We start from the raw sequence: 11,951 nt of genomic DNA, 5'->3' as shown, positions 1-11,951 counted from the left end.
ACAATGGAAAGACAAAGGGGACACAGCAGAAGTGGAGGGAGGTCCCCAGCAGTCCCTTGAGAAATGCCACCCCTTCCCTGTCAGCTGCCTGAGAGGCTGTTGGAGCTTCAGTCCCAGATGGACCCTGATTGTACTGCCAGTGTCACTTTGGAATCTGTGCCTCCCCATGGGCAGAGAATGACCCAGGAGAGCAGCAGCACAGTGCTTTGGGAACGTGTGAGCCCATCACTCTTAGAGACTTGGCCCACAAATGCTGTCTGGGAAGGTGAAGCCCATCTTCTCTTGCTTTCTGTGCAGGCCCTTCTGGAGAGAGAGCATGAGCAGTTTGCTTTAGCAGAGGTGCCATTCCAGACTCAGGGACTGCTGTTCCCAGCCCGAGAGCAGGAAGAGCAGCTGAGGCAGCGAGAGGAGGAGCAGCAGGAGAATGGCCAGGTAAGCCTGGCTCACAGGGTGACAGAGTGAGGGGCAGGAGCAGGAGCATAAAACAGAGCTCTTGGGACTGAGGAGGCCAGCAGTCCCAGAGGCACTCAAAGCACAGAGCCTTGTAATCCACAGAGATCAGCACTGGGATGGGAAGGTTACAATGGAAGCAGAAGTGGGTAGGGAAGCAGAAATGAGTGGCAGAATGAATTTGATTTTGAGGCTGAAAGAGCAAAAAGCTGAGCCTGGTGGCAGCTCCCTGTCACCTGCTCTGCATTTGCGTTTGCAGAACGTCAAGGCAGAGCCACAAGCAGAGCTGCCCAAAGCTCAGATTCCCATCATGGCAGTGAAGATGAGGAACAAGGAAGACATGAGAAGAATTCAAGATCACTGGAATCTCCATCGACAGAGGGGTGATCTACAAAAGCAGGTAAGTGTAAGAGTGGCTGCCACTCCACTCAAGAAACTTTCTCTCTCTTCTTTACAGAACTTCAATGAGAAGCTGCCCGCAGAGCCGCAGGAAACTCAGGCTGTGCTCAAGGCAATGGAGATGAGGCTGAAGAAAGAAATGAAAATTGTCAAAGAGAAAATTAATCTCCTTCAGGAGCAAGACGCTCGACAAAAGCCAGTGAGTGAAAGAGTGATAGCCACTGCAGTCACCAAAGTGGTGCTTGCTGCCCTCCTTGCCTTTCCTCTGCAGAGCAGCAGGGCTGGGGTGATGCCTCTGAGTGCCATCCTGCTTTGGTCCCTATCACAGCTGCTCTTAAGGACACTTCCTGGGCTGCTGAATCTCAGCTGCTGCCCTGGATGTGGCTGACAGCACCTTCCTAAAGGCTTGCATTTGAAATGGGATCTCAGGGCAATTTCTGCCAGCCGCCTTTCTGACACAAACTCATTTCTTCTCTTAGATCTACACATGCTCTGTCATGCAACCTGCTGCAGCAGCAGTGTTGTTTCATGACACCCCCAGTCCCCAGGATGAGAAGTGGAGCCTTTTCAGCTCATTTAGGTCCAGTGTGGCCGCAGCTGCTCAGAAACACGAGATGGAGGAGAAGTACCTGGAGCTACTGAGTACGTCTGGTGTATTTCTTGTCTGAGGGACAGTGTGTTGTGTGCATGTGTCAGCATAGCTGTACCAAATGTTCCTCCTCAGTTTGGTGTTGCAGGGACATTTAGGACTCCCCAGAGGAACTGCTGTGCTCTGAGGCAGCAAGAGAGCATCCTGGGTATTCCTCCTGCCTCTAAGGGCAGCTCAGTCTGGCTTGGGGTTTTAAAAATTTGCTTTTGGAAGTTTTTGGGTGCCATTTTTCTTTCTGTGGAGTTGGTTTTTATTGTCCTCCATCCCAAAGGAGCCCTCCTACCACAGGTGTGTTACTGCATCATGGACTGTTATAAATGCCACTACTATATCTACAATTTGTTTTTATGAGAATGCTACATTTTTGTCCTCCTCAAAGTAGAACTCCTTTGAAACAACATCGACCAAACAGAGAGCAAGGTGTGTTTTTACTGTGCCCCCAAAGAAAAGCAAGATATCTGTACAACAATCTGTATTTAATATCCTCCTTTTATGCTTATAAAGATGTGTCCAAGAGAAACATTGATGTGGTGTGATCAGATAAAACTGCACTGCTGGCATTTCTCAGGAGCAAGCCTCCAGCTACTTCACTGTATACTCCTCAGATCCATGACACTTTTTCATACCTGATTCCCAGTCATTCCCATGTCATTAAAATCCTACCCTTTGGCCCAATCCCTGTTCAGATCAGTATCTAGGAAAACACATAAAGCCCTTGATGATTTGGCAGCGTAGCTCATTTAATCTGCTTCTTGTCCGCAACAGCTGCCAGTGCTGTGGCAGACCTGGTGGGGCTGAGAACAGAGCCCAGCTGATTCTGTGTCTACCACCACCTGCTAGGACAAGAAGGGCATTGATCTGCACCTTGGTGTGTCTGATCTCCAGGCCAATCCTGTTGTGTCCTGAATGGGGGCAACAGCTTGTAAAGGGCTCAGGCTGGCTGTGGCTTCTTCCCTTTGCTTGTCAGTGCTCGTGCTTGGGCTTTGCCAGCCCTGTTGTGGTGGCTGCCCTGCCCCTGATGGCTGGTGTGACTGCAGAGGCTGGAGCCTTCCTCAGCTGGCAGAGTCCCCCTGCTGCCCGCAGCACAGAGCTGCCCCGAGGCAGCAGCCCCTCCTCTGGGCTGGCTTCTGCATGGCAGGGCCTGGACTCAGCAGAGGGTCAGCATCTCCTCTGGGCAGCTGTCCGTGTCACGCTGGCACCTGAGGAGCACTGCTGTCCTTGCTGTCCCTGCCCGCTGTGCCGAGCTGGGAAGATGGGGACGTGTGAGGTGCTGAGAGGGAGAGTCCAATGGGAGTGACTGATCTGCGCTGTCAGGGTGAAGAGAAGCAGTGTGGCTCTTAACATGGGGCACTGGCAAGGCCGTCTGTGAGCTCAGCCTGCTCATAAAGGGTGAGGGTCCTGATGCTGAAAGCCCTGTTGGGATTGCTTATAGTGTGAGCTGCTCTGCTTTACAAATGGAAAGGCATTCTTCTGGCAAACTGCTGTAAGGTGGGATCTCAGCTTTAAAGTGAGCATCTTGCATTTTGTTTCCCTCAGGGAAAATGGTGAATATGGAAAATCCCCTGATGAAATACATTGAACTGGGAAATATCGGCAGTGGGTGAGTCCAACCGCAGTTACTTCTACACAACCACGGGCCAGGGGATTTGCTGGTGGAATATCTACTAAGTGTGAAGTCAGGCAAGCTGCAAACATATTCAGACAGTGGGGTTAGACTGCTTGACCTCTGAGTGCCAGTCAGAATTTGTAAGTGTGAGCAGAAGGTATGGTCAAAGACACTTCTATCTTCATTTCCAGAAAGAGCAACCTACCCCTATAACAGGGGCAGCTATGCCCCTATCATAGCTGTAAAAAAACAGTTTCCAGGAATATTTCTTTCCAAGAGTTTGCTGAAGGAAATACTCCCTGGTCAGGATAAGAAATGAACAGTTTAGAAACTGCAATCCAAGATCAAAGAATGAGCTCTCTTTTTTACCTGAGGCAGTAAACCCCAACACTTCAGGAAAAGGCCCAGTGCCCGTGAACTTGATAGGAAAATACATCATCTGCCTTCTGGCAGACCCCTCCTACATCTTGCAAGTTTTAGGCATTTACAGCACAGATCTCCTGCCTGGGCTGGCTTTCACTCCAAATTCTAAATGGCTTCTCTTTGCTTTGCTTTGTTTCTAGGACTTTTGGAGAGGTTTGTAGAGCATTCGACACTGCCACAGGAGAAGAGGTAAATGTCAACAGCCCCTGCAGACTCTGCAGCTCTTGAGGGCTTTCCCCCTCTGGCTGGAGCTTTGGGTAGAGCTCTGCAGTAAAGGCACAAGAAGCACAGACTGGTGCCAGCCTGAAAATTGCACTTGGGACAGTTTTTGTCCTTCTCAGCTGCCAGAAGGAAGGCGAGGAGGGCAGCGGTTCCTTTGAGAGAAGGACGCGCTCACTCGCTCTCATTTGCTGAAACGAAGGTGGTGCCCCAGAGCATCTCACTGCTCTTTGGGGCTACAGCTTCAGAGCTGTATTGTCATTTCTGGCTGCCAGCAAATACATCTGAATGTTCCTGGTAGCTCCTTAGCCACCTGCAGTGCTGCACTTGGGAACTGCACATAGGGAGAGATCTGCAAGGCGTCCCTAAAAGCCCGAAGCCCTCTTATAGCTCAGGATGTATCCACAGAGTAACAAGGCATGGATTACTTCTGAATCCCAGACAGAGCAGCAGAGAGTGTGGTCAGAGCTTTGTGGGTTATAGTTGAGACATCTTTGTTACCAAGCGGACAACGCAAAACATCAGTGGCCACGTGTCCTGAAACTGCCCTCCAAGGGAGCAGAGAAATGGGCTGTTGGAATGTCAGTTCACAATAACTCCAATGTCTAATCACAAGGCACTTTGGCTCAGCTCAGATGTGTCATTGCAAAATCCACTCCATGTGCTCTGTGGTCTTGTGCCAGCAACTTCTCAAGTTACTGCTTTTCAATGTCATTTTAGGTGGCCATAAAGAAAATAAATCTTCAAGGACTGACTAGTAAGGAAGTAATCATCAATGAAGTCATGGTCATGAAGAACAATAGGAATCCCAACCTGGTCAACTATTTAGACAGGTGAATTGTTGTGCTTTTATCCCATGACTGTTTGTTTACATACTTCAAAAATGCAAGGTAAAAACCCACTTTGGTCACTGGCAGAAAATAGAGCTGTTAATTTTTGCATAATCATTATTTCTCTGCTCATCTCAAATAGATGGGAAGAGAGTGCATCTTGTCTGCATGAGTCTTCCCTGGCACAGATAGTTTAAAAATTGTTCAAAAACCTGGATCAGTCCTATCATAGTATGTCAACAGCCTCTAAGTGCACTGCCTTCATGTTCTTATGGGACTTGAGTATTTTCAAGTCTCTTACATGCTGATGAATCATCCTAGAGAGAATTTCCCTTGGATGTGTCCCCTCTTATCCATTGCTGCGCATTCCAGGGACACTAGGTGCTTATTTCCAGAAATACCATGTGTGACAGTTTTTTCATCTGGGCCATTACTAAACTGCACTTTCCGCTTGCTGGCCATCTAACACATCTGTTTTTCACTGACGTGTCATTCTCCTTGAGACAGCACAGACTGCAAACGCAGCCTACAAGGAACATCTATTCCTTTTGATCTGTCCTTGTCACAAAGAGACCCAGAAACAAAAATCAACCCTTGTCTTTTCCAAACAACAACATAGCCATGGATGTTCATATCCACGCCCTTGTTTCCTTCTTTCAGCTACCTTGTGGATAACCAGTTCTGGCTGGTTATGGAGTACATGGATGGAGGCACTCTGAGCGATCTCATCAGCAAGACTCACATGACTGAAGGAGAGATTGCAGCTGTCAGTCGGGAGGTCAGGGATCCCACCTGTGCTTCCGAGGGCTTGGGCAGGATTGTCTGGGAAACTGGGGTTCAGAATTGGGCAGATTTCATGTGCCAAGCTTTGTTTCTGTGTTACTAGAATGCTTTGGGCAAGCAAGAGCATTTCAAGTGAATTGTGTGGCAGTCTGCCTATATTCACTGTACTCTGTTCTTATACTCTGATCTCCTGCTGTTAAATTCTAGCTCTGTCTCTTGTATTTGCTCTTCTCCACGCTGCCTCTCTAAATGTTTACCTCGAGCCTGTCTGCATTGCATTCCTTGCCTGTAAAAGCAAAGGTACTGGTGGCAGAATTTGAAAGTAATGGCAAAGAAAAATATTCATTTCTCTCAGTCCTCAGCTGAAAAGGATAATAGTTCACCCCAAATGGCATTTAATTCTGAAAAGTGAGTAATGTGACACCCTCCTGTTTCTGTTTTCTCTCTCAGTGCCTGCAAGGACTGGATTTTCTTCACTCGAATCTCGTGATCCACCGAGATGTGAAGAGCTGCAACATTCTTCTCAGAACCGATGGCTCTGTCAAACTGGGTACATTCTTGGTCAGGTGCAAGATTCTGGGGATGTGGGGTGTGGAGCTGCTTTTGAGTCACTGCTGCTTCCCCCAAAGTGGTGCTGGTGGCAGCGCAGGGGTGCCTGCTGCAAACTGAAGGCACAGTTGCAATGTGCACAGAGGTATCACAAGGAACACGCTGTCCAGAGAGTCACTGCTTTATGTGTCCCTTCCAGAGAGACAGAGCTACAATCTAAAGCTTCAGGGGAATAAAATCCACTGCTGAGAGCAGTGTAAAAAATGTGGGGATTTTTGAAGTGGCCAGTTCCAGGTTTCCTTGGCTAAAGTCCTGAGGAAACAGAGCAGGGACAGATTTTAGCAGGGGAGACTGAACAGCGCACTCTCAGACTTAGAGTGGGGAGTTCTTTTGCTTGGTTTCCTCATTGCACAGTATTTTTTGTTCTCCCCAGCTGATTTTGGCCTTTCTGCTCAGCTCATCCCTGAGCAGAATCAAAGGTGCTCCATGACCGGGACTGCTGGGTGGATGGCACCTGAAGTTGTGACAGGTCAACCATATGGCCCCAAAGTGGACATATGGTCTCTTGGAATTGTGGGCATTGAAATGGTGGAACGAGAAGTTCCTTACTGGAACCAAACTCCTGCCCGGGTAAGGAGCAAATACTGATCCTGCTGTCTTCCTCACCTGTGCCATGTTCTGTGTGCCACTGGACAAAATCCCATTGCCATCTGCTGGCACCACTTCCACCAAGGTCCCCTTCTAAAAATGTCCCTGCAGCACATCAGCATCTGTTATAGCTTGGTTCAGTGGTTCAGTGATTGGCAATTGATTCAGTTCAGTTCAGTGGGGGAACTCAAGCCTTACCATACACAAACACTCCCCAGCTCTTCTCAGGCAACACTTGTTTTGAGTTTCAAGTCATTCCACCTCTTCTGTCTGTGTAGATGGCCCTAATATCAAAACATGAGTCTCGGAGCTAGTGTTATCTATGCAGAAAGGAAGCAAAGGAACCCAAAATAAACCAAGTTTCTAGAACAGTGGTTTTTAGAGATTAAGTACATCTCCTGCGTGGTTCCTTATCAGTGGGAAACTTGCCTGAAACCTGGCCATGAGTGTGTAAAGGCCACAGAGTCTCTTCTGCTTCTTGTGCAGTGTTGCTGAAACACTTAGTGACCATATTTCTTTTATAGCCCAAGCCACATTGCCCACATCACCAAGCCAGAGCCTGGTGATGGGGAGAGCCTGCCAAAACCTCCCATTTGTTTCCTGCCACTTTCTGGGATGGGCATACCATGAATGCATTCACTTGAGTATCCAAATGAGCAGAGGATTACCAAAGGGATGGCACTTCTCCTTCTTCTCTTTAGAGCATAGAAAGTCTTTCTTTTCTGCATACTGGAAACTGAAATTTTCAGACTGCTAAGAGACAGAGCTGCAAGTGTTTCCTATGTGCCCAAACAGGCTTTTTCATCCTAGTACATTTGTGCATGCATCTTAATGTGTCTGTGTTGAACATGAGATTCCAAATGTTTGTTTCCATACCTGAGCAGTAACTCCCTTTTATATAATAATACTTGAAAACAGTTAAAGTCCCTGTTCCAAAGAGCCTGTCAAGCTGGGGAAGCCAACATGCTTTTGGTGATGTAGCTCCCACTAACTAGGTCAGTCAATGAAATCAGCTGACAAGGCAAGACTCCCCTGGATGTTGGAAAAGCTGTGGCTGCTTTGGGGTTTGGGTGTTTTGGTGGTATAGGAAAGTCATCTCTGTGCCTTTCTGCCAGGGCAGAAACTGCCAGTGCAGAGTGGAGGTTAAACAATGGGATCTGGGAGAGCAGTTACAGATGGGAAAGAAGCAGGCTGAGCCTCGTGTTTCCTTTTTCTCCAGGCTCAACTCCTGACAGCCATAGGAGAGACCCCACAGCTGCGGCAGCCCAAGCTCTTCTCGCCTTTGCTGCGGGACTTCCTGAACTGCTGCCTGCAGACAGACGAGGCACGGCGCTGGTCTGCCAAGGAGCTCCTGCAGGTAAAATGCAAAGGGGCTGCAGGTGGAACAGTGTCCCAGGGATGGGCTCCTCCACCACTCAAGTCCAAGGCATCAGATGAGCCCCCTCCTCCTCACCTCCAATCTTGGTGCTCAATTCAAGTGAAAATGGTGAGAAATCCTAGACTAGGCTGGGCTGGCAGGGAGCTGTAAAAGTCATCTGGTCCAAATGGCCTGAAATGAGCAGGGACATCTTTAGAGATCAGGTTGCTCAGAGCCCCTTCCCACTGGAGCTGGAATGTTTCTATAGATGGGGTGTCTGCCAGGTGGTTGGACAACCTGTACCAGTGTTCAACCACAGTTCCTAGACATACTTGGACTCAATCCCCTTTTAATTTAAAAATATTACTCTCACCTTTGAAATACCAAGTTTCGAAAGTCATGGTCCATTGCTCTTTTTTTTTTTCTTTTTTCCTTTGTGCAGCATAAATTTGTAACATCAGCCAAGCCTGCATCCAGCCTGGTGCCACTAATCCTGTCACTGAAGAAGTGGAGGGAGAACGAGAGTGGCAATCCATTCAGGACCATTTTGTCCAATACCAGTCTAGAGTAGGATTGTAGAGAAAGATTGCAGAGTAGGATTGTAGAGTAGGATTCCATAGTAGGACTATAGAATAGGATTGCAAATAAATAAATAAAGTTTATTAAACCTCAACTCATTTGAAAGATTCCCCTCCTTCTGACTCTGTGAAAAAGTTCAGCATCGCCTTCTGAATTGTCAGTTGTCTCTTAATGCTTCTTTGGAGAAATAAATGGGCCAGGAAAGCAGTTTCTTTTTAAAGGCCTCTATCAAAGGTCAGCTTTGGGTGGGGAACCCAAGGGGTTGCACACACCACCACTGTTCCTGCTGGACAACACGAAGGAGAAGAAACTCAGCTTTGCCAAACAACAGAGCTGGCACTTCTGTCCTCACAAGAGTCCCTAGGAAAACACTTGCTAGTTCTTGGTCTAGGGGTGTCACGCCAACCGAGTGCTGTTGAAGTCATGGCCACACGGCGAAAAAGCTCTGTTTGGTGATTCCATCTTCTCCACTGTTTTCCCCACCTGGCAGTACCATTTTTTTTAGTCTGAGATGTTATATTGTCTCGTTGTTTTAGAGGATTTTATCACTGAGTGGTATCCCATGAGCACTTGCTGTCGCACGCCATTTTGGAGCGGGTAGGGGAGGTGTGCGTGGATGAGAGAGAGGATATTGGGAGGGGGTAAGGGACAAACAGCCAGGAGTATTTACAAAGACATAAAATGTGAACAACAAATAGTCAACACAAACATCACAATTATGGTCAACTGGGTGGACACACATCAACACAAACATTAACAAAAACTATGGTCAACTGGGTGGATGCCTTATAGAGAAAAACTTGAGTTTGGGAATTTATTCACCATATTTGGTGTGCTTTGAAAGTGGGGAAGGCTCTCCTTCATTCATCGTCTCCAGACCACGCTGCCTTTGGAATATGGCCTACTGGCAGGTTTTGCCCAGCCCTGGTGCTTCTTTTTAAGGCAGAAAAGGCACTGACATTTGCAGGCAAAACCAAAGGAGTGGGGCAGCCCAAACACGCAGGGCAGGTGCAGGCCTTGAGTGGTGCCTGGGCAGAGGCAGGCTGGAAGGAGGCCCTTGTAGCTGCCAGAGGCAGCAGCCCGGCCCTGGGTGCCTCCTGCTGGCACCAGGCGAATCCTCTGCTCTCAGAGCCAAACTGGCAGCTGGCTGGTGCCAGGGGAAGCGCAGCCGTGCTGGGCACAGCACACACTGCTGGCACCGGCCGTCTGCAGGCTGCCCAGCAGCAGAGAAAGGCAAACAGCAGCCCAGGGCTGCTGGCCTGGCTGAGCATTGCTGCTCTAGTGCCGGCTGCCCTGGCACTCCTGGGCAGGGCCAGCAGTGTGTGCAGCACTCGGGGCACAGCGGGAGGGAGCCGGGCTGCTCCGCAGGCTCCAGCACAGGGCAGCGTCCTTCAGGCACGGCACTTGTGCCAGGGAACCGAGGCCAGCGGGAGGCACTGACAGCTTGTCAGCTCACATCTGCAGCAGACAGTGCCTCACACAGCTCTGGCAGGGAGCGCCTGCAATCCTGCACTTGTGCACTGAGCCAGAGCAAAGGTGTGAAATGCAGAGTGTTGTGCAGAAATAGTCAGGGGCACCAGGCCAGCCTGCTTTGTGCTCTCTGCAGCACTGCAAGCACTGTGCAGGGCAGCTCTGAGCTTCTGGGAGAGAGATTTTAGAAATGAACCAACTCTTGGATACAATTAAATGGGGACAAACTCATCAAAACAAAAGAGAACCGTTCCTTTGTACAGATTCAGCAGAGCCGGGTGTGCGTGTCCCTCTCCCAAAAGCTGAACATGCACACACTCCAACAAAATGCATCTTTTTATTTCCTTTCCCAGCTGAGGGCGATCCCTGTCCCCTTTCCCATTGGCTGCATACCAGGAAACTTACATTCTCTTCTGACCGCCTATTTTTTTTATCCTACTTTCTTTTTGGTCTGGTGTTCAACCCCGCTCCACTCAGCGCACAGTGACACCCAACAAATTAACTAGAACAAATCCAAACCATAAATAACAATACCTAGAACCAACACCTTTCATTCTTTTTTTCTAACAGCCTTTTGGCTGCAGCAAAATATTACCTCATATCTCACAGAGGGAATCAAAGCTGAGCCTGATGCTTGTGCTTGAGCAGTGAACTGATTTGGAAGGGAGCAGAAGGGTTTCAGTAGGCAATCTGTGTTTTCATTTTTAATTTCTGAAGCAAAGATGCAATATGGTTTCAGTCTGCAAAAGCATTTTCAAGGTGCATTGACAAAATGCCTGTGCGCAATTCCCAGAGAAGGAAGGGGTTGAGAAAATGTTTAACTGTAATGAATTGTGAATTCCTTTAGCTTTAACAGACAGCGTTAAGCACTCTCTTCCTTCAGTGCAGTGATGAATGTGTGCAAGTGCCAATGTTAGCTTTGAGAAGAAAAAGCGTGGTCCTCCTGAGAAGGTAGCTGGAATGCATTCAGGGGGAAGAAGGTGGTTTGACGAGGGAGGCTCTCGACCATCTGAGGAGAATTTGAGGAATGGGATGTTCCCCAAATGACCACCAGAGACCCCTAAGAGACCCCCACTGTCCTGTCAATAACTTCTGAGAAGTCATTGAAATATGTCAAGTAATTCGGGGGAATGCTGAGCAAGTGAGTTTGCGTAAAGTATGTCTTAGTCTTAGTGTGTCTTAGTTCCATGGTTACACACTAGTAGGTGAGATTTCTGAGCGAGTACATGTTTAGAAAAGTGATTCCTCAAGCCCCCAGCATTGAAATAAATTAATACCTCCTTTCTAACCCTGAGCTGGCAGTGGGGATTGGGCCCTGCTGGGTAACTTTGATTGTAGTCACTTCTATTGAAAACTGAAAATCAAATCTTTTTCAGCCATTCCCTCTGGTTTACCTTTTTGGGGCCCAAAGCTCTGCGCCACAGGTGGCCTGGGTGTGTGCAGAGCAATGCAGCCCCCACAAACCCCTCAGTTTTCCCATAAGTGCTCATAACCTGTCTCCAGGTGTGCCCAGCTATGGCAGCACAAAGAGCCGCAGCGCAGTGGGCGCTGTGCCCTGCCCAGCCGGAGCCCTGTGCACGGAGCACTGAATGAAGCCCATCGGCACAGAAAATGCTCTTGGCCCACTTTGGTGGGGGAGGGGGGGAAGGTTTTATTTTAAAAACATTTAAATCCTGGAGTTTCTTCCCATTTTCACCTATTTGAATTGGTTTGACATCAAAATTCTGCCTGCTGACCTTACAAACTGGCTGGTGGATGTTTGTGCACACACACCAAAGGGTCCACACTGTGTCTGTCCCTGGCTGTCTCTTCATGTCCATTTAAGCAGAGGGCTGAAATTGGGATTCTGCCCACCCCGCGCTGCTCCGGGGCTGGGGCTGGGCCAGCAGGGGCTGCAGAGCTCACTGGGAGGGACAGCTTCAGCCCCAGCCACCATCTTGTGTGTGGTGCCTCAGCCCCGGCCACCATCTTGTGTGTGGTGCCTCAGCC

At 48.7% G+C, this 11,951-nt stretch overlaps 1 protein-coding gene across 1 annotated transcript; it reads left to right on the top strand.

The window, feature by feature from the left end:
* Positions 1–297: 297 nt before the first annotated feature.
* Positions 298–8,584, top strand: LOC130266945 (serine/threonine-protein kinase PAK 3-like; the record flags this gene model as incomplete). Its single annotated transcript, XM_056516205.1, has 11 exons — positions 298–432; positions 710–1,048; positions 1,329–1,491; positions 3,035–3,098; positions 3,668–3,716; positions 4,467–4,579; positions 5,237–5,354; positions 5,810–5,909; positions 6,342–6,538; positions 7,776–7,913; positions 8,356–8,584. Coding segments are annotated over 11 exons (1,545 nt in total), but the record flags the coding sequence as incomplete, so codon positions are not given.
* Between the last annotated feature and the right edge of the window lie 3,367 nt (positions 8,585–11,951).

This window comes from Oenanthe melanoleuca, unplaced genomic scaffold (genome assembly GCF_029582105.1).
Source record: "Oenanthe melanoleuca isolate GR-GAL-2019-014 unplaced genomic scaffold, OMel1.0 S363, whole genome shotgun sequence".
Lineage (NCBI taxonomy): Eukaryota > Metazoa > Chordata > Aves > Passeriformes > Muscicapidae > Oenanthe > Oenanthe melanoleuca.
The sequence above is the reverse complement of the archived record's forward strand: the minus strand, read 5'-3'. Positions and strand labels throughout refer to the sequence as shown.